This window comes from Cokeromyces recurvatus, assembly GCF_025118155.1.
Source record: "Cokeromyces recurvatus strain NRRL 2243 chromosome Unknown BX663scaffold_1, whole genome shotgun sequence".
NCBI classification, from domain to species: domain Eukaryota; kingdom Fungi; phylum Mucoromycota; class Mucoromycetes; order Mucorales; family Mucoraceae; genus Cokeromyces; species Cokeromyces recurvatus.
The window spans coordinates 2203672-2228691 of NW_026251387.1; the positions used below are offsets into that span (position 1 = coordinate 2203672).

The window sequence follows — 25020 nt, forward strand, 5'->3', positions numbered from 1 at the left end:
GCAGTATAACATCAGGAATGACTATAGACATCCTTTATACACCCTTTTTTTTTTGTTCTGTTTCTCTTTCAAAATAAAAAATAAAATAAAGCATATGTTCTATAGTAGGGTACTTAAAAGAAGGGTGGATTTATCAGTGAAAAAGGAAATTAAACATTACACAACAGATATATAAATGCGCCAAAAAAAAAATTATTTCTTTTTTCTTTCTTTTTTTTTCTTTATTCTAATTACATTAATATGTTAGGACCATCACCTGTACGGAAGGTAACCATTGAATAAAGTGTATATGCATATATATATATAAGGGGTACTCCCCCACCACTCTCTATTTAACTCGTTTTTTCTTTCTTTCTTTTTGTTAATAGACACCTGAACAACAGAAACAGCCCGAGAATAAGGTCAATAAACTTATTCAATCTATCAAACATGATATGGACGATGATGAGCTTATAAAGCATTTCAAGGTCATTGTGGAAAATATAAGAAGGAAAAACAAGTCACCAAGGAACGATACAAAACGTTTAGATCCTACTTTTTCAAGTTCTCCTACTGGTGCCAAATGGACTTTGGATGCCCTTGCTGAAAACATTAAAGCTGCTTTACATATTAATTCCATTAATACGGGTGCTATTAAAGATGTTTTATCTTTACCATTCAAGGATCAATTGACTTTATTAACTGCTATTACTGAAAGGTATATAAATATGACCTGCCTCTTTTTCTCTTCTCCTCTCCCTCCCACTACTTTCCTTTCCAGAAACTAAATATGTAATATATTATAGATTGCTTAGTAAAAACGCGCCTGTAAATGATCGTAATAATACTTTTGAATCTGTTATGAATATTTTGGGTAATTTGGGACCAGAATATAGTGAACTTATTTATGTCGTGACAAAGCCTTTAGTTACTACATTCTATGTAATATATATATATATGTATATATGTATATATATACTATATGACTCACAAAGATGAATAGGATGATTTGAAAAAACCATTTACAAACTATGTTGGGAACCAATTTCGTACCGCTGATGGTAGTCATAATGCAATCATGTTTCCTGATATTGTAAGTCGTATATAAAAGGAGAGAGTTTTTTTTTTTTTTTTTCATACATAGGTTGATAGACTAACACTATTCCTGTATACATTTATATATTCTACTAAAAGGGAAAAGCGCGAACATATTATACTCGAACAGTAACCAATACTTTGAAAAACAATGTCAATTTACCTTCTCCAAAGGAAGTATTTGATAAATTACTTAAAAGACCTGATGGCCAATTTATGAAGCATAAAGGTGGAATCAATATGATGTTGTTATATTTGGCCATTATTATTACACATGATTTATTTTATACTGATTCTAATAATCCAATGCTTAATTTAACAACCAGTTATTTGGATCTGTAAGAATTTAAGAATAATAATCATAATAATAATCCATCATTGGGCTTAACTCTTATTTTATTCTCAGCTCGTCTCTGTATGGCTATAGTAGAGCGGATCAAGAATCTATTCGTCAAATGAACCAAGGCTTATTAAAACCTGACCAATGGTTTGATAAACGTCTCGTCATTCAACCTGCAGGTAAATAACATAACATATATGATAAATAAACACGAATAGCATGATAAATTAAATAACACGAACACACTTAACAATTACAAAAAAAAAGGGGTCGCTGCTTTAATGGTTGTATTCTCTCGCAATCATAATTACATTGCCAAGAAATTATTAGAAATAAATGAGAATAAAAGGTTTTCTTATGGACCTGGTCAATTGTTGAAAACAAAGGAAGAACAAGATGAAGTCCTTTTTCAGACAGCTCGTTTAATTAATAATGGGTGCTACTTGAATATTATTATTCATGATTACATTCGTACCATCATTGGTACAACTCCGGATTCTGATTTTCTTTTTGATCCATTTATTACGCCTAGTGATCCTATCTATGGTAACGCTGTTTCAATTGAATTTAATACAATCTATCGATGGCACGCTGCAATTGGTGAGAAGGATGCAGAATGGTTATCTCAAGTCATGACCATCTTGACAGGTGAAATGACGAAAAATAAAACACAAGAGAGTCAGCATCCTGGTTTAGCTCGTTACTTGATAAATAAAGGTGTACAAGAAGATTCCATTTTTAATCAACTTATGAATGATTTTAATAAACATTTCATTCATGCTTCACAAGAAGAATTGACGAGAGGTATCCCTATTGCTGGTACTCATCGTAAAGAAGATGGTAGCTTTCCAGATGCTGATATTATTCATGCTTTAAGAACAGGTTATGAACAATCAGCCTCAGAAATAGGGTAAAAAAAAGAAAAGAAAAGAAAGAAAGAGAGAGAGAGAATGAAAATGAAATTTAAAGCTAATAAAATAAAATAGAAATGGTCGAAATACACCTGCTGCTTTGGAACATATAGAGATTGCAGGCATTAATCAAGCACGTGTTTTGAATACATGTTCCTTTAATGATTTCAGAAGATTTTTAAATTTAACAGCATTAGAAACATTTGAAGATTTTTCAGAGAATGTTGAAGTACAAGAAGCATTAAAAGAATTGTATGGTACGCCTGATCAAGTAGAGTTGTATGCAGGATTAATGGTAGAACGCAATAAGCCAACTGGACTTCGTTTGCCTTACACAATGGGCAGAGCTATTTTGAGTGATGCAATTAATCTTTTACGAAATGGTATGAATGAAATCATTATACACACTCTTCCCTTTTTATTTATTTATTTATTTATTTAAACTTTAGATCGAATTTTATCAAAAGAATTAATTCCAGCTAATTTAACTAATTGGGGATATGAATACATTCAGGGAGATCCTGAATCAAATAATCGAATCTTTCCTACGCTTTTAACTCTCTTGTTTCCTGATACAAATCCTAATAATGGTGGATTTACATCTGAAGAACTTAGAACATTGTTTAATGTACCTAACGAGTCAACTTGAAATATTTTTACCCGCTCTTTTAATGTATGACATCTTATTACATTTTGAAACCATGATAGTTTTATCCATTTAAGGAACCAAAAAAAAAAAATAGCTCAAAAAAAAAATAATTTTTATTATATATAGTAAATAAATTTGCTAAAGTTTAAATATAATGAATAGATATTTACAGTGTATACATATTACATATAATTATATATACATATAAGGGTATTTAATGTTGATATAGTTGTTGATGATTTGTGAGATTTCCAATGGAATGGAATTTTCTATGACACGTCACACATCGAACAGGGGAAGACCTCACTGAAGGACAATACCAGTCAGAATAAGACAATGGATGATGTGGTGATGCTCCTTGCTGTAGTTTGATTTGTGAACAAGTAGCTAACGTCATCACGTTTTCTTCTATTTCATTTAATGGCCAATATCTTTGTTTTGAAGACGTCTGTTGATTTAAAGGTAAAGATGTTAACATGTTAAAAAATAATAATAAAAGTCATACTAATAATAATAATAAAAGAATTGCTTTATGATTAAATATTTTTGTTTGCTTTTTTATACTTTTTTTTTTTTTTTTTTTTTTTTTTTTTGGGAGAAAAGAATGACGATTGTGTAATGGTTGTGTAATTAAGCTCAAACGAGTATTCCCGTATTGATGATGAATATTCGGAGTTTCATCGTTTTCATAATAATGGCTTTTGTTGTAGCTGAAGCAGCATCACTCGGGCTTATAGGATTATTATTTGGATCAGATGAATCCATTTAATTATTCATAAAATGCTCTATTTCGGGTAAATTAATGACTATGATATTGTGTGTTAGTTTAAAGTTTATTTGTTTCCGTTCTTTTTATGAAGTGTTATAATATCAGTGCATAATTTTTTTTTTTTTTTTTTTTTTTTTTTTTTTTTTTTTTTTTTAGTATTTTATCGTTGGTCTTTGTAATAACCAATCACACATTAACTGATAAAATGTCCCTTTTTTTTTCAATGGAAGAAAAAAGAATTCAATGGCGGAACTTAAATTGTATTATATAAAAAAAAAAGAAAGGAAAATGTGACTTTTTTTACAGCATACGACACGTATCCTTCTATTCTTGTTGAATAGAGAAGAATTCAGCATTTACACCTTTTTGATTTCCTTTCAACAAATAATTCACTATGGGTGCTTTGGTATAAATATATTTTATATACTTGACAACAAGTCTATATATTCATAATCTCTTCTCTTCTTTTCTTTTTCTTGGTCATCTTAATAGCAACTTACTATTAAAACACTTCAACATAAGCAGTTTAAACTCGAAGTAGACAGTTCTGATACTGTAATGTTTACATCCGATTTATTTATTCATTTTTTGAAAAAAAAAAGAATTCAATTTACTGATTAATTTTGATCTAGGTTCTTGCTGTAAAAGAAAAAATTGAAAAATCTGAAGGCCATCCTGTTAATCAGCTCAAGTTAATTTTCTCTGGTAAATAGAATGATTGATGGATTGTTCATATCACTAATTATCTTTAAAAATAGGTAAAATTCTTGCTGATGAACAAAAGATCGAAGAGTATAATATTACTGAAAAAGATTTTTTGGTTCTTATGGTTTCAAAGGTAGATTATATTTGTATATAAAAGCGTAACAAATGAATTTATGCTTAATTGCCTATGTAGCCTAAAAAGACAACAACTACAACTGCCAGTACTTCAAAAGCTATACCAAAAGAGCCTGTTAAACAAGAAGAAGCACCAGCAGCAGCACCAGCAGCAACAACACCCAATACTACTACTGAAGCTTCAGCACCTACTCCTGTTTCTCCTGCTACAACAGCAGCCTCTACACCTGTTGAAATTGAAAGACCCTCTAGTCAAACTGGGCAAATAGATAGCAATTCTCAGTTAGGTAAGTTTATTTTAAAGAAAAGAAAGAAAAAGAGGAAAAGATGTCATTAAACTATGACATTGTTATTATTAGTAACGGGAAATCAGCTTGAAGGCGTTATTCAAAACATGATGGAAATGGGCTTTGAACGTGATCAATGTGTACGTGCTCTTCGTGCTAGTTTTAACAATCCTGATAGAGCAGTAGAATATCTTTTTAATGTATGTAATTAATAGTTTCTCTTTACAAAGAATGTTTTTTTTAAAAAAAGTCATAATCATTTCTTCTGAATTTAGGGCATTCCTCAACACATTTTGGATGAAATGAATTTTAATCAACAACAAAGTGAACAAGCTTCTACTCCTGCTGCTGCCCCTACTCCTGCTGCAGCTACCACTAATACTACTAATCCTACTTCAGGTAAAGCTTATTATTTTATCTATTTTTTTTTCGAGTAAAATGAATCATTTCCTTTATTAGGTACACCATTAAATCTTTTTGCTGCTGCTCAACAACAAGCACAACAGCAAGCACAGGAACAGGCACAGCAACAAACTGTTAATTATAACCATGATATTGAGGCTTTAAGAAGCACACCTTATTTCCAACAAATTCGTCAATTAGTTCAAACTAACCCTGCTTTACTTCAACCTTTACTTCAACAATTAGGACAATCACATCCTGAAATTCTTAGATCAATAAGTGCTGATCCAAATGGTTTCTTACAAGCCTTAATGGAGGCAGGCGATGATGAAGATACTATGCCTCCTGGAACTTCTATGATTCAAGTGACTCAAGAAGAAAAAGATGCTATTGACAGAGTAAAACAATGCTTAAATCATTTTTTTTCATAATGATTGTTATTTATTCATATATTTTTTTTTTTTTTTTTTTTTTTTTTTTTTTTTTTTTTTTTTTTTTTTTTTAGTTAGCAGCATTAGGCTTTGATAGACATCTTGTTATTGAAGCTTATTTCGCTTGTGAGAAAAATGAAGGTAAAAATAAAAAAAAATATGTATATAAAATGCACAAGTATTTATACCTCTTATATGAATATAGAATTAGCAGCAAATTACTTATTTGAACATGGATCTGAAGACTTTGAATAATCTTTTTTTTTTTTGGGGGGAAGAAGGAAAATGAGATATACATAAAACGTTCTTTTTCCCCCAATAATTGATCTATAATAATAATAATATTTGTTGCTTTTTATATAAAATATTTTTTATTTCTTGCTATGTCATTCTTCTTATAAAACAAAAGAAGATTATACAAAGTTAAGAATTTAATCCATAAAGTCGTTATTATTTGATAAGCTTATCATCAGCATGTCCCCGCTTTTTCTTTTTACCAAGTAATCCTATCTCCTAATGGGGAAAAAAATGGAGTAGAGGAAACTTTTTTTTTTTGTTGGGGGTGTTCAGGTAGTAAGAAGCTGATTTCAAGTCACAAATAAAAAAAAAACTTTTTTTTTTTTTTTTTTTTTTTTTTTTTTTTTTTTATTTGTAAAATTTGAGCTAATAATAAGCCCTTAAATCCTTCAAAAAAAATAGAGGAAAAAAAAAAATAGTTTGTATTTATTTATTTATTTTTTATTTTATTTTATTTTTTTTTTTTTTTAAAACCGTTTCTCTTCTTTTTAATGGATCAGCAAGCAGGTAATTTGATGTTTTTTTTAAAAAAAAAAAGTCCTTTCCTTTTAAACAGTTTATATAGTTGATATTAAAAATAAGAAAACTACTGCACCTACACCTCAAAACACACCCATTAACACAGCACCTATTAATTCTCATTTTAATCCCTCTATACCTGCTATTACTGAAGAAATGGAAACCATCATTACTCCCGGTAAATAACAAAAAAAAAAAAAAGAAAAGAAAAAAAAATTTTTTTGAACCGAAAATAAAATGCTTATGTATTTATATATATGTGTGTGTGTATTCAATTTTATAGGCGCTGCTTCTGATAACCCTGCTCTTATGAGTATGCTTCAAGGTAAATTGGGTAACCTTCTTGGACAATCCCTTCCTGCTTCTGTTCAACGTCGTATCAATGGTCTTAAATACCTTCAATCAAAACATACTGAATTGGAGGGACAATTCCAAGAAGAAGTATTAGCCTTGGAAAAGAAATATTTGGAATTATATCGTCCTTTATATGAAAAGCGTGCTGAAATTATTAATGGTAAATGTGAACCTACTGATGAAGAAGTAGCTATTGGTGCTAAAGTAGACGAAGAAGATGATGAAGAAGAAGAAGATGAAAAAGAAATCAACTCTAAAGGTGAATCCAAGAGTAATGATGATAACATGGAAGATGATGAAGACGATGAAAGTAAGAATGTAACCGGTATTCCTGAATTCTGGTTGACAGCCTTAAAGACTCACCCTCAAGTCAGTGAAACTATCTCTGATGCTGATCTCGAAGCGTTGAAATATTTGGTAGATATTCGTATGTCTTATCTCGAAAAGCCAGGTTTCTGTCTCGAATTTGAATTTGCCGAGAATGATTTCTTTACTAATAAAGTGCTCACAAAGACTTATTATTATCAAGAAAATGTATCTGGTGGTGATTATGTCTATGATCATGCCGAAGGCTGTGATATTAACTGGAAAGAAGGCAAGGACTTGACTGTCACTATCGAAACTAAGAAGCAACGCCATAAGGGTACCAACAAGACTCGTGTCGTTAAGCGAACTGTACCTGCCGAATCTTTCTTTAACTTTTTCAATCCCCCTGTTATTCCTGAAGACGAAGCTGAACTTGATGAAGATGAAGCTGAAGGTTTAGATGCTAAATTAGAAGCTGATTATGAAATGGGTATGTCATATTTAAAGAAAAATGTTTACATATTTATTAATATATTATTTGTATATAGGTGAAGAATTCAAGGAAAAGATTATTCCTCATGCTGTTGATTTCTTTACTGGCAAGGCTCTTGAATATGAAGACTATGATGAGGAAGATGACTTTGAGGTAAATAAATAATAATAAAGTAGAATCATGATAGATTATATAAATATAATGTTTTTTTTATAGGATGATTTCCTTACTGACGAAGAGGATGATGACGATGAAGACGATGATGAAGATGATGATGAAGACGATGATGATGCAGCTGTAAGTTATTTACTTTTATTTTATTTTTTTTTTATTTACTAATTTATTTTACTCTAATACTAGCAACCTGCTCAGGGTCAAAATGCTCCTGAATGTAAACAATCTTAATATGTATTATTCTCTGTCATAAAATAAAATATAAGCCATACTTTATAAATATCATTTTTTTTATGGAACAAAGCTCATTTTTATATAAGATAATGGATGTATATTAAAAATACATTAGTAGAATTTATTAAACAAGATCCTACTTGAAATAATGATCATCTATAAAGTGTCTTGTTTTTTTTTTCTTTTCTTTTCTTTTCTTTTACAACTATTTTATGTATTTCTTAGCTATAATAAACGATCACAACGGAAGTTCCTTACTTTCAATGATATAGAAAGAAAACGATTGTATGCTATTCGAATTATATTGGTAGATAGAATACAGTCGAAGAAACTAGGTTGGGTCAATAAAAAAAATTTTTTGACCATTTCCAAAATAAATAAGGGACACCAATAGAAAAATGGGACATTGGTACGAACATAGTACGCAGAAGGGAATATGGGAAATTAAGGTACTTTCGTTTGTTTGGTCAAATCAAAATTGTTACAACTCCTTACCTGTACCATCATTAAGTCGTCGGTTCACCGGAGTGAGCCGGGACAACCACATTGGAGGTGACGGTTTGTCGTTTGAAGACGGTGGGGCGATCATTGTCATTCCATATAGACTGAGCTATGTAAAACATATTTTTTACTGGCCATTACATCTCAATTCCAAAAGATATATTGCAAGTTTTACACTTCAATACTTGATGGATCATGGTCATCTTTCCTACACTTCAGATTTTCTGTATCATTTTTAAAGCAAGAATGACAGATCTATGAAGAATTGGTTTTAGCTGAAAGTGCAATATGTAAACTATGTGTTATTTTTTTCCTTAATAACCTTTGATATATTAAATTCGTTGATGTCTAGTAGCAAGAGTTCTCCAAGCCTTTGTCTTGTTTTTTAATTGTTGATATATTTTGTTAGATACGCCATGACGGAGACCTTTGAACTTGTTATGATCCTAGTCCGTCACCAAAGACCACCAGAGGCATCTTGCTGCTGTTTCCCTTTCCAAAACAGACTTTGTTGTTTCTGCTATAAGTTACAGATATAATAGTTCGAGTTTACTGAAATAATAATAATAATAAAAGTGTATACCTTTTTGATTTTGGGATGGTGGTGAGTGCTCTTTCTTCTTAAGCAGTACGAGGCTTGCGAGTTTTCTTCCTTCTTTTTCTGTTTTCCTTTGTCTTCTTTCTCCTGCTTTTATTATACTTCTTTCCACCATTTATTAAGATGTTGACACTTTCTTGGATGGCTTTTTGGGAACTAAGGTAGTTCAACCATTTAATCTTTGAAGTTTCAAAGCCGTAAAAATTAAGCAAAGTATTCATGTGCTGCAGCATGTAAGTTATGTACAAAACAAATTGTTAAACAGACGCAGTTTTAGGCGAAGGAATGTCTGTTTCAATCTTTTCAATACCTAGTCTCTGTTTGCGCTTCTGTTGCTCTTTCATTCGTCTTACACTTCCACCCATATTGTAATATTCGATTGAGGATAAGCGACATATGTCAGTGGTCACCATAATAAGAGACAAAAGGATCCCATCTTCATGGGTCTACAGTACATGGACGGAAATACTTGTCCACCTCTTCGCTTGTAAAATCGTTCAACTCTAGACAGATATTGTCTTCTGGTGATGGCGGAAGCACTTTTCTAGCAAATAGAACTCTGTACGTGTAGCCATCAGTATACAATCCATTGAGAAACATCTTTCCTTTTTGTTCAGGCAGTGCTTAAAGCTTTTCACAACTATATTTTTTTTTTTCGTCAGTAATTTGATTTATAGATATATGTAATAGTAATGTATACCTTTGAATGCCCAGCTTCTTAAAGTCAAACATTTGATAGAAGCATCTTTGTTTATGATCGAAAGGAGATGATTCATTAGCTTGCTTTTTTTTGTTTAGCATCTGGGAAAATTCCGGTTAGGTTTTGAGCATCCATCTTTATGAATCGCCAGTGTAATCCAGGATTTGGGAATAGACTAAAACGTCTTGGAAGTTAGGGACTTAATCAAATCGCTTTTGTCATTTTGAGGAGTTTGGGCCTTGTATATATCATCGTATTTTTTTTTAAGGATATGCCCTTAATGCAGATAGAATTTTGAAGGGTTCATTGTTTAAGCTTTCTTTAGACACTGGAAGCTTGGACATGCGATTCTTCACTTCTGAAATCAAAGGATTTAAGAAACTTGGAAGATTATTAACCACATCCGGATCAAAAAGGGCAAGAATATCATTAGGTATAGAGGATGACTGGGAATGTGTAAGCACTTGATCATATATATGATTATATATCCAAGTTCTTGATACAGCCAACTTTCTCATTCTAGTTTATACAGTTTTAGTATAAAAAAATTTGAGAAACTGAACATGTATATTAAAGAGTTTGTTTTTATCTTTCGTTGATTACCGGATACTTTGTCCTTAATGTATAGATAAAGTAGTTAGATATAATATTTTCAAAGTTTTCAACATAGTAGTTATTGTATGTTGTTGCGACAGTTTCACATGCGGTTGACAGAGATTGTCCATAATTCTTTAATCTATTTTCTGGAACAAACAAGCTACCATTTATAGTGGCAGATAGTTCAACAAAAGAGCTTGTAAGTTGTACCACATCTAGATTCTGTTTCTGCAGGTCTTTCCTTTTTCGTGTCTTTGTAAGCCTGTAGAACTGGTCCTACATCATCTGAGCTGCCCCTAACAACTCTTGAAATAGTGTACCCAAAAATTTTGATAAAAAAAAAAGTAATTTGTCAACTAACTTGGATATTGCAGAATAAAAAAGTTTATAAATAGCTATGCTTTGAACATGACTTCACGGATAAAGCTTGATACAGCCTTGACCTTTTCCAAAGAACTGGCTTTGTTTGGGAGTATTCTTGCAGAAAGTTGCAAATGGAACAGAGAGAGAGAGAGAGAGTATATCTTTGATAAGTTGATCCAAGTTTAATTTGTAAAAGTTCTGCTAGCTTTAGATTATAGTTTTTTTGCAGTGGGGACTTCTTGCAGAGTTATGGCCCTCCTCTTGGCAAGAACTACATTTGTTTTTACTTTTAGAGGATGACGCTGCTGAAGTATTAGTTTGGCGGCTTCTCTTTGCACTCCTTTTTACTGTTATTACAGCAGGAGAGTCTTTCCTCTTAGTAGCTTTATGTACATTAGCTTGTGAGACCTTGTAAATGCATAAAGTGTTTTTTTTTTTAATTACATATTCTCTTAGGGTTTTGAGTGGTTGAATTGTCCTTCTTACTTTCAGAATTGACCTTTTCTAGCATTGCACGTTTCTTGAGGAAAATTAAATGCTCCACTTCAGGGTAAATAGGTGTGCGTGGCATTGATGAATTGAAAAAGAAGTAGAAAGAGTTCAAGACAACATTTGTCTGCTAACTAGAAAATATACTCAGTGTAAAAAGTGTCATATTGTAATGAAAGCTATGACGTGAAGTCTTGTTATTATAGTTGAAGAGAATATATCTTTTGATCATTTAAATTCATTTTTATAACTGAGCAGAATTACTTCAGCTACCATTTAAACAATAAAGGCCTTGTTGGTTAAGTAAAAAGTTATACACAAATAAATTTTGTCTTCGACTCTTAGATCTTGAAGCACTAGAATGATACGAGCGCTATAAAGATTAGCTGTTTTTTAGGGTCACAACCCTTAAATCAAGGCAAAAAAAAACAATACTCCAAGCACAATTTCTTTTTAGATCCTCCTTTCTACCAGACGATGCATTATTGACGAAATTGCTACCATACATACAGTCTCAAACTAAACCAAAATGGTCCCAACTATCCAAACCTCCTCTATGGATAGCAGTTTACAATGAAAATCTTAACACTACGTCTCATAAGGATTTTAGTGGAAAACGAAGACGATTCCTGCTTGACAGCTATCGCTCAAAACTACAAGAAACACATTCGAAACTTTTATCCCATTGCCTTAATAATCTGATTGTCGTCTCTGTTCTCACAATACCAATGACAAGAAGTGAACGCTTTCGTTGCGTGCGATGGCGACTTGGTTGGTTACCTCTTGGTAAACCCCCAAGCCTTGCCCCTTCCATCCAAATGAACTCTTCACACGCTCACATAGTTTTTCTTGTTTACATATGCATAACCGCCTTCAGATGCCCAAATCTATTGAAGATCCACTCTATTATCTCTTGAATCTATTACCATCAACATTCCTTACTAATAAAGTGAGAAAATCAATGGATGACTGGCTCATACGTTGGCCTTCTATATGTGCAATTCTGCTTGGAGATGGACTATCTTGCTTCACTCCCAAATCCCTGAACCCTCTGACCATCATCTTCTTTCAATACAATAACGATTTTCTGATAGTTAATCATCATCACTTATACATACACTTTAATATTTTCCCTTTTATCCCAAAAGGGTTTTTCTTTCCATAGCGATCTGACCAAGGCAAAACAGTATATAAATGCTATATGCTCATTGGTCATTTTTTAATTTTTAAATAAAATTCTTCTTTAATCGTAATGAAAAAAAAAGAGAGAAATGATTGGTTAAAAGCGATTTTTTTTTTTTTTTTCACAACAGTAGTTTTTATTTTTTTATTTTCTTTTTCTTCTTCAGATAGGAAAAAAAAAAAAAAATGACACAGGCTATTATATCCTTAATTTCAAATAAACAGTCCATCTGTTTACCTATCAATAACTATAATAATACAACAACAGAACAATTAAAGACAACATTAGAAACTTTAACTTCTATACCTGCAAAAGATCAAGTATTACGTACACTCAATGGACAATTCTTGCTGGATCATGAATCCATTGATTGTAGCCATGAATTCTTGTTTATTGAAATGTCAGGCAGGTTACTGGGTGGTAAAGGTGGTTTCGGTTCCATGTTACGTGCTCAAGGAGGACGAATGAATGCACAAAAGACAACTAATTTTGAGGCTTGTAGAGATTTACAGGGCAGACGAATTCGTGCTGTTAATGAAGCGAAAAAGTAAAGTCTATTCATTTACATGAATATATTCATCTTTAACCTCTTTATAAATGTATATTTATTTATTTATTTATTTATTTATTTATTTATTTATTTATTTATTTATTTATTTATTTATTTATTTATTTATTTATTTATTTATTTATTTATTTATTTATTTATTTATTTATTTATTTATTTATTTATTTATTTATTTATTTATTTATTTATTTATTTATAGATTACAAGAAGAATTAGAAAAACTTCCAGAAATAGAAGCAGAAAAAAGAGAAAAATTGAAAAGAAAAATTGAAGAAGCACTCAAAGAAAAAGAGCCAAGAAAGTATTTATTTGATGATAATAAGTTTTTGGAAGATAAAGAAGATGTGGTTGAAAATATTAAATCGGCTGTAGGAAATGCTCTTAAAAGACAAAAAGTAAATCATAAACCTATACCTTCTACATCAGCAAGTCTATTTGATGAAGAGGAAGATGAGGAAGAAGATGAGGAGGAGGAAGAAGAAGAAGAGGAAGAAGAGGAAGAAGAAGAAGAGGAAGAGGAGGAAGAGGACAAAGATACAACAGACAAAAATGAACAAATTAATGGAAAACAAAAGGAATCTAAAGGAAAGCAAAAGGCTACACATTAATATTTACCCTATTTTTATTAATAAAATCTTTTCATAATCGTATTATCGAATTCATGTCCTGATAGAGGTTGCTGTAAACAATGACCCTAACTTGTGCTTAATAGACAAATAATACCATGAAAAGAGAGAAAAAAAAAGAGTTTGACATGTAAACACTATGTATAGCATATAATATATCCTTGATTAATTCTAGATAAGCATTTTAGAGTTTAGTTATTAGACACTGTGGAATATTATATTCAACGCAGCTTTAGATTTTAACTGTCAACTAATTGTTTAACTCAAAGAAATAATCACATGAGAAAAAGAGAATAATTTATAAATTTACGCTTACATTAAAGTGATAGTAATTTAAGAGACTTTACTGGGAGATGTTACAAGTTATCAGTATAATAAAGTAACAGAGGTGAAAAGCATAAAGGGGTGAATAGGTGTAAAAAAAGATAGACTATAGTATATTTAACTAGAGGGAAAAGAGTATGATTAAACAGAGAAGAAGAAGAACTAGGATTGAAGGGACAATAAGATAATGGATAGAAGAATAGTTGCACATTATGACTCTTTCAGTCCCCATTTATAGAATCATATCTTTCCATTATGTAACAAATGTTATCCTCAAAGGTCAAGTGTCATCCAGCCTACATAAATAAATAAAGGGCTGCAGCCATGTTACATGTGAACATAATTATCACGTTTTCTTCAAAAAAAATCATTAGTAAAATAATTTTGTTAACAACAATGAATACAAATCAATCTTCATTGAAATTAAAATCGCTTTCCAAAAATAGTAAAAAAATGAAATGAGGGACTCATAATAATTAAATCTGATATATTTTCTATTATAGAATTTTATTTATTGTCGTATGAACTTTATAAAAATTAATTTGGGAAGAATGTTAAACAATGATAGAAAATCCTTTTTTTTTTCTTAATATTCTTCTTCTTTAAGAAATAAGTTTTCAAGTACACGTTATTTATCATAATCTGTTTACAAAAGAAAACCCAGAATAAATTAATGATATTAAAGAGCCCCTATTTTTTGTACTTGATTATAATGTTTATACATATTCTTTATAAAGAACTCGAAGGCATTTAAAGATCTGATGACTTTTTTTTTTTTTCAACTTATACTATCATTTCACATAATGCTGTCAAGTATGTTTAGCCATCATATGCATAGACTAAATACTATTTGAAACTCTAATCATCTTTATTAACTACTACAGTTAAAAAGAATAAACGATGACAATAGAAAGATAGAATTGACGAGAAAGTTTAATAGTCACTTGAAAAAAAAAGTACATAAAATAAGAATGATAGAACAAAAGAATTATCCCTTCTTACCAGATAATCATTACAACAAATAATGTATATTCATATTTGGTAATATTATCGCCTAAATGTTTATTATTTAAGTTAAATAATAATGAATATGTGTGTAAATGGTTACGTGTAACGATGATAGGATATTTTATTCCTACTAATTGCAGGATTTTACTCTGAATTGGTACGACTGTTTTTTTTGTATGACTAATAAATAAAATTGAGATAATTTACCTTTTTTTTTGGGACAAATTAGAGATAGAAATTGGGACGGGTAACTTTTTTTTTGGTTGTTGAGAAAAAAAGCAACGACTACGACTACGGCTACAGCTACGAGCCAATTTTTTTGGGATTAAATAACAGAAGATTTACATTCTTATTTTGGTACTAAATCTTTTAGGAATTAACATGGATTACATTAGCTACATAACCCAAAATAAAAAAAAAATCATTTTGTCCTAAAAGTTTATTTTATTTGTCTCAAAAAAAAAAGTTGCCCATCCCAATTTCTATCTTCAATTTGTCCCAAAAAAAAAAAGGCAAATTATCTCAATTTTATTTACTAGTCGTACAAAAAAAAACAGTCGTACCAATTTAGAGTAAAATCCAGTAGTTGTTACCTTTTACATTTAAGCTGCGACAAAAAAAAAAAAAAAAAAAAGAGAACAGCAACAACGACAACTTTATTGTTGTTATTGTTACTTTTTTTATTATTTGAGTTAATCTTCCCCCCTTTCTTACTACTACATGGGTAACAAAAAAAAAAAAAAAAAAAAAAAAAAAAAAAAAAAAAAAACCAAAAAAGAGGTATCTTGTATTGGGAGTAAGAGGAAAAAAAAATTAAAAAAAACTTTTTATATGTGGATGTATGTATGTATGTATGTATGTATGTATGAGTGTATATTAAGAGAGAGAAAGAAGGGGAATAAATACATGGTATATGAATATAATATTTACAAAAATTAATGATGGTTATTATTATTATTATCAGTAGCTTCTGGTAAATCATTAACTCTTTTTTGAAGTTTTAACAGTTTAGGTGCTATACATAATTCAAGTTCTTCACGTGTATTATGATGTAGTATTAAATTCTGAAATAGTGTCAAAAAGCAAATATTACAATTATTCAATGCTTCACGTGCGGCTTCAAGGTCTCCAGAATAATAAGAAGATCCTTGTGAATCTTCAGCATAATTTAGCTATAAATAATAATAATAAAAAAAAGGTTAAAAAATTGATAATTTGAAATTATAATTTTTGATTTAATTTTACCTCATCTACAGCTAAATTGTATAAAGAATAAAGTTTTTCAATTTCTTTAGAATAATTAAAAGAAATAGGTGCATTATTAAAGGATTCTTCTGAATGATTTTGATTATTTGAACTTCTACGACGAAAGAAAGGTATTGCTTGCTTAAATTTATCTTTCATACTAATACTGGAGTCAAATGTGCCCACTGATATGTCATCACTATATTTTCTCCTTGGTTGATATTCTTCTTTATTGTCTTCTTCTTTTATAGTTGAATGATGTATTGATAACTTTGTCATAAAATAGTTCCATTTAGATTTAAATAATGCAGTAGATGTAGGCATTGGTGGTTTGATTTGCATATTATTTTTTTTAAAAAAAAAATAAAATAAAATAAAGGAAATAAATAAATAAATAAATATACAAATAAAAATATAAATTTTGCGATCCCTTTATATTTATTTATTTTTTGATCGGAATCAGTTGTAGTTTCAAACCAATGACTAACTTTTTTTTTCGGAGAAAACAAAATATAGAAATTTCAATGCTTTATGCGCATGAAAAAAGGGTTCCTCTTTAACTTTTGTGTTTTTTTTTTGTTTTCTGTTTTTAAATCTCAGTTAATTATTATCAGCATGTATTATTATATCATGAACAGAATTATCCAATCATATTCTTTTTATTTATTTCTTTTTTTTTTTTTCTGTTTTTATTATTAATTTTGTTGCATAAAAAATTTTATTCTTTTTATGTGTCATAATAATAGTTATTTATTTCATGTTGTATTTAATAGAAAGAATTAAAGCAGAGATAATCAATAGAATGTTATTATGCAGTTTTATAGCATGTGAAGTGGAACTAGGTGTTGGTTTTAACCCATGATTTGTATTACTATCATCACATAATGAACGTGATTTCGGCGTCTTTACATTTCCATCAGTCGTGTAATTTGTCTTTGTTAAAACAGTAGAATATCCCATAGAATCTAATATACGTAATATACCAGGACCAATAGGTGACATGTATCTTTTTTCGATAATCGTTAAATTTGTAGATGAAACAGTCGTATTATATTTAATTATAGGTATCTTTTTATAATAATGGTTGACTAATTCTTCTAATCTTTTTCCCTTATGATATTTTTGTGTCATTAAAAAATCAACTGTATCCCAATATTGATTATCAAGGTGTGATATCATGATCCCTGGTCGATTCATGATGACTTCTGGATAAGCAAAATTCGGTGCTGAAAATATATTCCCTCCTGTTAATAAAGTCATCGACTTGTATGTTTGATTTAAATAAGGTATTAAATTATAACTACTATTGGCTATTGTCGGTGATTGAAATTTAAATATTAATGTCTCTGGTTGAGACATAGATAGCCATAATTTATGTGCCATTGTTGATTGATTGGCTGCATTAAAACCTCGAATAAAATTGACAATAAATGCATTACTATCTTGTACACAAAAATTCTGCATGCCAAATGCAAGATCAGATAGTTGAGAAACACTTGTAACATTAAGTTCTGTATCTATATTAACTAAAAACTTATCAAATATAGTTGTAGGTTGAAATCCAGTAACATAGGTGGGTCCTGTATCTTCTGTAATAAACCAATAAGGAAAAGGCGTTACTAATTGAAGTTCAAGTGGGTCAATCACTCCATCTACTAACATACGAAAAGGGGATTTTTCTGCCCAAAAATACGCTGCCCAAGAGCTTAAAAACCCAAATCCATGTATTAATTCATGCAAAACAATATAACGAAAGTCAATTTGATGAGGTTTTATAGGAGGAGAATAACTATTATTCTTTATAATAAAATAAAATTAGCATAGTAAGAATCACATTTAAAAGGAAAGAAGAAAAAAAAACTTTACAAAAAACCAAAAGACTCCATTAGACAGTACTTCATCAGTTTCACTCTCTTTACTTTTTATTGTACGCAAATGAACATCATGATTTATCTTGATCAATATGTCGTACTTTGCCCACACAGATGTACTACTATAAGGTGCTAATTGTTTCGCTAAAGCTTGTGGATAAATAAAGTTTAGATCTGCTCCGTCTTCAAAAGGTAAAATAAACTTTTGTTTTTGTTTTGTTAGTCTTTTTACTATTGTTATTATTATTATGTTTTTTTTTTTTTTTTTTTTTTTTTACCTGAGAAGATGGTAATCCCCAGCCAAAGCTATCATTAGCACAACCATAATCTTTACAAAAACTAGAATATTTTACTTTGATCCTTTTTAAATAAAAAGAATAACAATTAATGGAATGTATCTATTTTCTTAAATAACTTTTTCCTCTCTCAACTTACAATAAACTATTTTTTACGTTAACTACTTCAGTAAATTGGTCAATTGCAGCACGTATTGATGTACCGACTTTATTACATAAACTTTCTTCATATGGGCATTCAAGTACATATTGAACAAGTGGATCTGTTGTATTCATATATGTAACATTTGAAATAGAACTATTAGTGATGGGAGAAGTGAAGGAAGGAAGTGCAGTTCTTGACTGAGTTGCATTAGGTAAAAGTGAAAATTGTGAATTTGTCATTATTGATGTTGTAGTCAAGTTAGATAAGTATATAGATTCTATTGCACTTGTTTCTAATGAGCTGCTAGTCAACATTGTTGGGGTGATGGTGATATCTGTAGTAATAGGATTAGTGGTCATAGTTGTTGCCGTAGCAGTAGTCGTAGCAGTAGTACTAGTTGTAGTCGTTGTAGGAGTTGTTGTGGTTGTAGTAGTTGTAGTTGTTGTAGGAGTTGTTGTAGTCGTAGTAGTTGTTGTAGTCGTAGTAGTAGTAGTTGTTGTAGTAGTAGTAGTTGTAGTAGTAGTGGTGGTGGTGGTAGTTGTTGTTGTTGAATCTTTAGTTGTTATTTTTTTTGTTTGCCCTATAGTTGAAAATGCATCTAATGTGGTCGGTAATGTTGGTTTATTTAATAACTCTGTTGTTGTTACTGCTGCTCCTGATTGGTCTAATGCTATTGTTGTTTTCTTTAATGTTGTAAGCGTCTTCCCTGCTAATGTTGGTTCTACATTTAATGTTTGGGTTGTAGTAATGGTTGTAATAATGATATTATCATCATTGTCCGGTCCAGTTATAGTTGGTGTTAAAATAGGATCAATAGTTGGTATATTATGAAAATAATCTAATTTAACAATGTGTAAAGACTTGTTAGGGATTTCTTCTGCATTTGTCCTTGTTTGTATAAAAGCTAAAAATATTAATAATAATGCTAGTAGAACTACACTCCGAATGTTACGTCGTGTAATGTTCATAATAAATAAAAAAAGATATAAAGGGAAAATTTTTTCGCCTGGCAGTGCATCTAATAAACAGCCAATCCAAAAATGATTGGCAAGCCTTTTATTTTTTATTTTTATTTATTTTCAATTGTAGCCAATTAAATTGATGGCTCTGCTTAAATATATTAACTATATTGATTCGACTTTACAGTCGACGAAACTAGGTTGGGCCAATAAAAAAAAAATTTGGTTATTTCCAAATTAAACTAGGACACGGATGTGAAAATGGGACACGGAAGGGAATATGGGACAGCAATAGGAAAATAGAACACAGATACAAAAATAGGGCATATTGAGTGTTGGTATATATCAACTTTCTATTAGTCATGTATTTATATACTCTCTTACCTGTAGTAATCTTTAAGTTTTTTGTCCAAAGACGCAAAACAACCACGTTCTATGTGGCGCGTTGTCAATTTTGACGTGTAAAAATTGTTGGTCGGTCCATACCAGCCCAGATTTGACATGCGATGAACATCATATTTTTGGCAGCGAGGATATCTCTGTTCCAGAATATACTACAATCGTTGCAGATCAATATATTAAAGAAAGATTTATCTTCAACTCTATGATTTCTAAGGTTCATTTCTTTGCAATTTGGACAAACCTGTTTTATAGAAGCACAATTAGTTGATTTAATAAGCGTTAACTTGTATTGTAATGACTTACAGAAGATGTCTGGAATTCATTTATATCAAGCAAAAGAACCTCACCAAGGTTTTGTCTTCTTTTCAAATTCTTATAGATAATATCCGAAACGCCAACTCTTCGTCCTCTATATTTTACATGGCTTCTCCCTTTTACACCATCACCAAAAACTACTAAAGGCATCTTTGCCGTGTCCCCTTCATTAAAGTGGCTTTTGTGGTTAGTTCTTCTAAAATATGAATAGTTGTTAGTAGGATGATCATATAAACTTGGAAAATAGCTTATTACCTTATTTCTATAGGGGGGTTGCGCCTATTAGTACTTCTTCGCCCAGCCATCTTCTTCCTTTTCTTTCTATTGAAACCAGTCTTCTTTCTTCTATTGCGATTATATTTTTTTTCCGCTATTAATCAAAATATTACAAGCTTCTTCGAGGGCACACTGTCTTCCATAATAATTATTCCATTTATCTGAAGCTGTCCTAAAGTTATAGAAGCCAAAAAAAAAAAAAAAAAAAAAAAACGATCCAAATGAGTCAGTACATATACTATATGGTTGATATAAGAATCAACAGAAGAAGTTTTAGTCGTCGGGATTCGAGTCTCCAAATCTTTTATGCCTTGTCCAATTTTTAAGGCGTTTTGTTCTCTTGCTCGATTTATAGACCCAGAAAAGTGATAGTATTCATTCACTGTCAGAGACCTAACCTGTTCATCTCCATAATACACTATATATGCATTCTTACAGCCAGAATCCAGAAAACAAGTACGGAAAAATTCTTCAACTTCATTTGTGTTGAAATCAGCCATTTCAAGATTTACTTTGTCTTCATCAAGAACTTCTGGGACTCTCCTTGCAGAAGAAATTCTACAAGTATATCCATCCGTGTATATACTGTTTAAAAACATGCGCCCCTTCTGTCCGGGTAACTCTTGTAGTTCGGCACGATTAATCGAATTGAACCAGAAGGAATTCTTGAGTAAATGGCGCTTTATCTGAGTAAACAGAATAAATGTTTTACAGATTATCAGACCGGTTTTCATATAATTGATTTTAATGTATTATTTTGCAGTAATGTTGATATTTCTTTGCCTTTCTTTTAGAGACATAAAATGCTCTGATAATCGTATCTCATTCGTTCTTTTATCTGTTTTACATGAATATTACAGAGACATTAAACGTACACTCTTTCCATTTGAGAATGAAAAGATGACAAGTCAATAACTAAGTATATTATAAATCATCATTGCTATTTTGAAAACGGTTTACTATCTATGTAAATCTAACTTAAAACGTGGGACATTATCTTCAATATGATACTGTTTCCCCCCCAAAGGGGGCAAGCTCAATTAATGGTTTAAGGCAGCATGAGTTTTTGAGTAGAAGAAAAGTATATATACTATATAATGAGTGAAGAGGTGGGGGAGGGAGGAGATGAACTAATTATGATACCACGATACTTCTTCTTGGCAATAGTAGTGATCATACTATACATAATATTTCAACCTGAGCGCATACAAACCGCTTTCATTCATCTACAATTAACAGCTGAAAGTAACAGACAGCAGCATTAAAACTTTTTTTTTTAAAAAAAAAAAAAAAAATGCTACCTAATAACAGCTTCTAGTGAACAAACACATGTGCTATTAAATTGATAAGCTGAATATCTGAAAATCAATATTGATTCGTCTAAAGAAAAAAAAAACTAACATCGTTCGAATTTAAAGTAGAAATACTGTATTGCTGCAGCACTATGCTCCCCCCCCCTCCTCTCATACTATCAACACTAGACAAGCGCAAATTTCATCAACTTTTCTGTCAATTTCTGGAAAAAAAAAACAATTTAAAGAGATGTATATAAACTCTACATCCGTGTTGCTATCTTCTTGTCGACCTACCCTGAAACCAGATCCTGTTCTCTGGTTATCAATGTCCCCTTCTGAGAGTAGCCATGTGCTTTACTGGCGTCTGGGTTTGGCTACCTGGCGGCAAACCTAAGGAATACCTATATTATCCCACTGTGAATTGGAGTCGACACCATGCTGTCGAGTGCTTCCATGTGCATCGGCAGCTGTTCCTGCCCCGTCCTGTTAGTGACCCCATATCTTTCCTTTTTAATATATTTCCAAAGACTAAATCTTGCCACCAATTCAGGTTACATCAGTTGGCTGATACGTTGACCCATCATGTGCGCTTTGTTACAAGAATTAGGCTACCTGTTCCACAATAAACTTCCTCCTTCTCCTGTTGATCCTGGTTAAAAATTGTTGAACTGGTTATCCAAACTATAGTGCTAGTCTTTCTGTTTATTCTCCTCTGATTTCTTTAGCTATTTTATTTGTTTCTTTTACTTGTTTTTTTTTCTTTTTCTTTTTTTACTTTATGCTCTCCTTACTTTTTCCTTTTTCTTTCTCTCTTTCCCCTCCCCCTCTTGTCTCTTAGGAGATTTTTTATTCCTTCTCCAACTTCAGATCTGGCCCACTCGCCATTTAAAATTCGAAAAAAAAAACTGATAATAAAAATTGAATCGTATTACTGCAGTAGTTATAAATTCCAGTTTGATACAAGCTTCTTCTCATTTTGAATAGTTGAGCGTATTAATTAACATACAAACTACTTTCTATCCTGAGAATAACCAGGATATTATGTATGATAAACAAGGAAAAAGAAAAACTTTTTGATTCCATGGAGATTGAGTTGGCTGAAATTACTGGTTCGCATATTGCTTTGGAAACAATGATGAGAATCATTCACAAGTAAAAAGAAATGGAAATAGTTTAAAAAAAAAAGGGTACCGAAAACTTAAAAAAGCAGAAAACACTATATCAGTTATGTACAATGATTACAGACATTCATAAAACATAAATTTCATTGATAAAATGAACCTTTTACCTGAAGATAGTAGGGGAACTGCACAAGTTGCACATGAACTTGGTATTAATGAACGAACCCGCTCAAAGATGGTGGAAGAATATATATCCGTGATACTTCTTCATAATTATCTTTTGAATAAATTATATTTACTTTTTTTTTTTTTTTTTTTTTTTTTTTGCTATTGTATTTTACTATAGTATTGAGATACCTTTATGATTATAAATTAGCTTCTACTTGACTAGAATTACATAATTTGATCTAATAAAGAGGGATGCTGTTTTTTTTTTCAACATTACCAAAGGAAAAAAAAATGCTTAATAAACTAATTGGTTAAAACCTTCTTCTTCAGTTTGGAAGAAATAAATAACTAAATATACAAAGTGTATTATTATTTGATATGAAAGAAAAGGGTGAAAGGATGTCGTTGTTTCGAAGAATAGTAAGACTATTTATATATTTGTCTTTGCGGGAAAAAAAAAAGACAATATTTATAAGGACAATTAAAATTAATTGAGGGGAAGGAAATAACAATCTAAATTATAGAGAGCGAAAGAGGTATAAGAAGATGCACTTTTATTTTAATATATGTAGAGTTTTCCCTTTGAATGAATCATGTAGATGTATATTTTATAGCGATCTCCAGTAAACGTTGAGATACATAGTTTATAGAAAAGTTTAAATTTAGCTTTTTAAAACTGTACAATAATATCTATTCACTTTGAAGAGTATTAAGTACTCCTTGTATACTTGACTCACTCCCTTCTTTTTTTTTTTTTATTTCTATATAACCTTCTCCTTTTTTTTTTTCCTTTTTACAATGAAGTATATCCTTTGCCCCTTTTATTTGCATGTTAAATAATAATAATAAATATCATCTTTCTATTCATTTCTTTTACTCATTGACATTTTCTTTCTTTTTTATAATGACATCTCTACAAAAGAGATATTTTAAAAACTTAAAAATTCAAACTATACAAAATCAGATAAAGAATACAGGCCACCAATATTGGGCACAGATTTATAGTTCACTCTTTTGGATCATTTCTGCTCTAATAAATCATTGGAAATTACAACAGCATATCAAGAATGATAATGATAATGATAGTAGAAAAGTAATGACGATACAAAATGTATCCTTACACAAAGAGAATAAGAAATCCCTTGCAACTGGTTATGGCCAACAACAACATCTCTCTCTACCTTTAAAGAAAAAGGAAAGATCATCCTTATTTAAAACTTATATTCTATCATTGAAATCAAAAAAGAAGCAGCACTCTAATAACAATAAGCTAGGAAGAAAGCCTTTATGTGTATTACATCGATTAAGTAATAATGAGTCTGTCTATGCTAATATAGAAAACAGTCCTCCTCCTCCTCCTCTTCTTCTTGCTACGACTCATCATATAAATAAGTCCACTTTATTAAAATCCTTTTCATTTAAATTAAAACGACAACGACAACCAAATAATTCTCTATTTAATGTGGAAGAAAATCATCATCAACTTCAACTCAAGTCTCGTCTTTTACTTTCCAACTTTAGAAGAAGGAAAACTTCAGTACCTTAAAAAAAAAGAAAAAAAAATTATCACATGTTCTTGTCTGTTACTCATCAAATACAATAATAAATTCCTTGTCGTCGTGTTAATTTACCAAGTTTGTTATTAACTCAGACGAGTGTAATAAATAAAAAATATATATTTAAATATACAAATTATGAAGCCCTTTTTTTTTTTCTCTCTCTCTCTCTTTTCCCATTATTTGGTGAATTTTTAATATGCATCTGTAAAAGAAAGCTCTTTTTTTTTTATCTTTTCCTAGAATAAATAAATTAATATAGTTACAATTTATTACTAGTTATGTCAAGCATGCATCATATATCAATAATTGTTATCCCGAGAAAGAGGGTGAA

The 25020-nt window shown here is 30.5% G+C and overlaps 14 protein-coding genes across 14 annotated transcripts; 7 read left to right on the forward strand and 7 right to left on the reverse strand.

Annotated features, from left to right (window-relative positions):
- Window positions 1–194: 194 nt before the first annotated feature.
- On the forward strand, window positions 195–3129 carry BX663DRAFT_493771 (heme peroxidase). The gene is made up of 9 exons (XM_051525403.1): window positions 195–267; window positions 369–697; window positions 786–921; window positions 983–1072; window positions 1174–1412; window positions 1481–1593; window positions 1682–2324; window positions 2401–2708; window positions 2775–3129. The coding sequence occupies exons 1-9, from the start codon at window positions 241–243 to the stop codon at window positions 2972–2974; spliced, it is 2085 nt and encodes a 694-aa protein (XP_051388295.1). The 5' UTR covers window positions 195–240; the 3' UTR covers window positions 2975–3129.
- BX663DRAFT_493772 (uncharacterized protein) lies at window positions 3062–3516 on the reverse strand. Its single transcript, XM_051525404.1, has one exon. It carries the CDS (start codon window positions 3450–3452, stop codon window positions 3189–3191), a length of 264 nt encoding a protein of 87 aa, XP_051388296.1. The 5' UTR covers window positions 3453–3516; the 3' UTR covers window positions 3062–3188.
- A 540-nt stretch (window positions 3517–4056) lies between these two features.
- Window positions 4057–6099, forward strand: BX663DRAFT_493775 (uncharacterized protein). The gene is made up of 10 exons (XM_051525405.1): window positions 4057–4149; window positions 4236–4298; window positions 4376–4448; window positions 4502–4581; window positions 4642–4870; window positions 4943–5070; window positions 5146–5269; window positions 5330–5670; window positions 5778–5844; window positions 5909–6099. The coding sequence occupies exons 1-10, from the start codon at window positions 4138–4140 to the stop codon at window positions 5956–5958; spliced, it is 1167 nt and encodes a 388-aa protein (XP_051388297.1). The 5' UTR covers window positions 4057–4137; the 3' UTR covers window positions 5959–6099.
- A 357-nt stretch (window positions 6100–6456) lies between these two features.
- Window positions 6457–8131, forward strand: BX663DRAFT_493777 (nucleosome assembly protein-domain-containing protein). Its single transcript, XM_051525406.1, has 6 exons — window positions 6457–6507; window positions 6566–6697; window positions 6803–7669; window positions 7728–7825; window positions 7889–7969; window positions 8033–8131. The coding sequence occupies exons 1-6, from the start codon at window positions 6492–6494 to the stop codon at window positions 8075–8077; spliced, it is 1239 nt and encodes a 412-aa protein (XP_051388298.1). The 5' UTR covers window positions 6457–6491; the 3' UTR covers window positions 8078–8131.
- Window positions 8132–8907: 776 nt separating this feature from the next.
- BX663DRAFT_567195 (uncharacterized protein) lies at window positions 8908–9779 on the reverse strand. Its single transcript, XM_051532095.1, has one exon. The coding sequence runs from the start codon at window positions 9410–9412 to the stop codon at window positions 9203–9205; it is 210 nt and encodes a 69-aa protein (XP_051388299.1). The 5' UTR covers window positions 9413–9779; the 3' UTR covers window positions 8908–9202.
- Window positions 9437–9779, reverse strand: BX663DRAFT_482507 (uncharacterized protein; the record flags this gene model as incomplete). Its single annotated transcript, XM_051524436.1, has 2 exons — window positions 9437–9625; window positions 9657–9779. The coding sequence occupies 2 exons, from the start codon at window positions 9777–9779 to the stop codon at window positions 9437–9439; spliced, it is 312 nt and encodes a 103-aa protein (XP_051388300.1).
- Window positions 9780–10142: 363 nt separating this feature from the next.
- BX663DRAFT_557456 (uncharacterized protein) lies at window positions 10143–11410 on the reverse strand (the record flags this gene model as incomplete). The annotated part of the gene is made up of 5 exons (XM_051531766.1): window positions 10143–10398; window positions 10490–10622; window positions 10687–10779; window positions 11127–11247; window positions 11339–11410. 5 exons carry the CDS (start codon window positions 11408–11410, stop codon window positions 10143–10145), a joined length of 675 nt encoding a protein of 224 aa, XP_051388301.1.
- A 1270-nt stretch (window positions 11411–12680) lies between these two features.
- BX663DRAFT_28305 (Sde2 N-terminal domain-containing protein) lies at window positions 12681–13338 on the forward strand. Its single transcript, XM_051521992.1, has 2 exons — window positions 12681–13110; window positions 13279–13338. Exon 1 carries the CDS (start codon window positions 12697–12699, stop codon window positions 13060–13062), a length of 366 nt encoding a protein of 121 aa, XP_051388302.1. The 5' UTR covers window positions 12681–12696; the 3' UTR covers window positions 13063–13110; window positions 13279–13338.
- BX663DRAFT_28308 (uncharacterized protein) lies at window positions 12991–13995 on the forward strand. Its single transcript, XM_051521993.1, has one exon. The coding sequence runs from the start codon at window positions 13109–13111 to the stop codon at window positions 13685–13687; it is 579 nt and encodes a 192-aa protein (XP_051388303.1). The 5' UTR covers window positions 12991–13108; the 3' UTR covers window positions 13688–13995.
- A 1886-nt stretch (window positions 13996–15881) lies between these two features.
- Window positions 15882–16661, reverse strand: BX663DRAFT_557458 (uncharacterized protein). The gene is made up of 2 exons (XM_051531767.1): window positions 16283–16661; window positions 15882–16209 (listed from the first exon to the last, which is right to left on the reverse strand). Exons 1-2 carry the CDS (start codon window positions 16622–16624, stop codon window positions 15973–15975), a joined length of 579 nt encoding a protein of 192 aa, XP_051388304.1. The 5' UTR covers window positions 16625–16661; the 3' UTR covers window positions 15882–15972.
- A 371-nt stretch (window positions 16662–17032) lies between these two features.
- On the reverse strand, window positions 17033–18833 carry BX663DRAFT_425424 (uncharacterized protein; the record flags this gene model as incomplete). Its single annotated transcript, XM_051522483.1, has 4 exons — window positions 17033–18079; window positions 18149–18355; window positions 18432–18513; window positions 18589–18833. 4 exons carry the CDS (start codon window positions 18831–18833, stop codon window positions 17033–17035), a joined length of 1581 nt encoding a protein of 526 aa, XP_051388305.1.
- A 1485-nt stretch (window positions 18834–20318) lies between these two features.
- Window positions 20319–21157, reverse strand: BX663DRAFT_493798 (uncharacterized protein). Its single transcript, XM_051525407.1, is given in 4 exon segments — window positions 20319–20481; window positions 20522–20640; window positions 20660–20713; window positions 20761–21157. 3 exon segments carry the CDS (start codon window positions 21143–21145, stop codon window positions 20522–20524), a joined length of 558 nt encoding a protein of 185 aa, XP_051388306.1. The 5' UTR covers window positions 21146–21157; the 3' UTR covers window positions 20319–20481.
- Window positions 21158–21216: 59 nt separating this feature from the next.
- BX663DRAFT_493799 (uncharacterized protein) lies at window positions 21217–21683 on the forward strand. Its single transcript, XM_051525408.1, has one exon. It carries the CDS (start codon window positions 21294–21296, stop codon window positions 21459–21461), a length of 168 nt encoding a protein of 55 aa, XP_051388307.1. The 5' UTR covers window positions 21217–21293; the 3' UTR covers window positions 21462–21683.
- Window positions 21684–23878: 2195 nt separating this feature from the next.
- BX663DRAFT_28411 (uncharacterized protein) lies at window positions 23879–24738 on the forward strand. The gene has a single exon (XM_051521996.1). The coding sequence runs from the start codon at window positions 23960–23962 to the stop codon at window positions 24674–24676; it is 717 nt and encodes a 238-aa protein (XP_051388308.1). The 5' UTR covers window positions 23879–23959; the 3' UTR covers window positions 24677–24738.
- Window positions 24739–25020: the final 282 nt, after the last annotated feature.

Excerpts from the sequence above, each read along its gene's own strand:
- BX663DRAFT_28411 (XM_051521996.1), top strand. The coding sequence starts at position 23,960 with ATGTTAAATAATAATAATAAATATCATCTTTCTATTCATTTCTTTTAC.
- BX663DRAFT_28305 (XM_051521992.1), top strand. The coding sequence starts at position 12,697 with ATGACACAGGCTATTATATCCTTAATTTCAAATAAACAGTCCATCTGT.
- BX663DRAFT_493799 (XM_051525408.1), top strand. The coding sequence starts at position 21,294 with ATGTATTATTTTGCAGTAATGTTGATATTTCTTTGCCTTTCTTTTAGA.
- BX663DRAFT_567195 (XM_051532095.1), bottom strand. The coding sequence starts at position 9,412 with ATGCTGCAGCACATGAATACTTTGCTTAATTTTTACGGCTTTGAAACT.
- BX663DRAFT_493775 (XM_051525405.1), top strand. Across the intron at positions 5,071-5,145 it reads CAGTAGAATATCTTTTTAAT|GGCATTCCTCAACACATTTT; the intron begins GTATGTAATTAA and ends TTCTGAATTTAG. Across the intron at positions 5,845-5,908 it reads CGCTTGTGAGAAAAATGAAG|AATTAGCAGCAAATTACTTA; the intron begins GTAAAAATAAAA and ends ATATGAATATAG.
- BX663DRAFT_493798 (XM_051525407.1), bottom strand. The coding sequence starts at position 21,145 with ATGTTTTTAAACAGTATATACACGGATGGATATACTTGTAGAATTTCT. Across the intron at positions 20,714-20,760 it reads TGTACTGACTCATTTGGATC|CTTCAGATAAATGGAATAAT; the intron begins GTTTTTTTTTTT and ends ACTTTAGGACAG.
- BX663DRAFT_28308 (XM_051521993.1), top strand. The coding sequence starts at position 13,109 with ATGTATATTTATTTATTTATTTATTTATTTATTTATTTATTTATTTAT.
- BX663DRAFT_557458 (XM_051531767.1), bottom strand. The coding sequence starts at position 16,624 with ATGCAAATCAAACCACCAATGCCTACATCTACTGCATTATTTAAATCT. Across the intron at positions 16,210-16,282 it reads ACAATTTAGCTGTAGATGAG|CTAAATTATGCTGAAGATTC; the intron begins GTAAAATTAAAT and ends TATTATTTATAG.
- BX663DRAFT_493777 (XM_051525406.1), top strand. Across the intron at positions 6,698-6,802 it reads GGAAACCATCATTACTCCCG|GCGCTGCTTCTGATAACCCT; the intron begins GTAAATAACAAA and ends TCAATTTTATAG. Across the intron at positions 7,970-8,032 it reads AAGACGATGATGATGCAGCT|CAACCTGCTCAGGGTCAAAA; the intron begins GTAAGTTATTTA and ends CTCTAATACTAG.
- BX663DRAFT_493772 (XM_051525404.1), bottom strand. The coding sequence starts at position 3,452 with ATGTTAACATCTTTACCTTTAAATCAACAGACGTCTTCAAAACAAAGA.
- BX663DRAFT_493771 (XM_051525403.1), top strand. The coding sequence starts at position 241 with ATGTTAGGACCATCACCTGTACGGAAG. Across the intron at positions 1,073-1,173 it reads CAATCATGTTTCCTGATATT|GGAAAAGCGCGAACATATTA; the intron begins GTAAGTCGTATA and ends TTCTACTAAAAG. Across the intron at positions 2,325-2,400 it reads CAATCAGCCTCAGAAATAGG|AAATGGTCGAAATACACCTG; the intron begins GTAAAAAAAAGA and ends AAAATAAAATAG.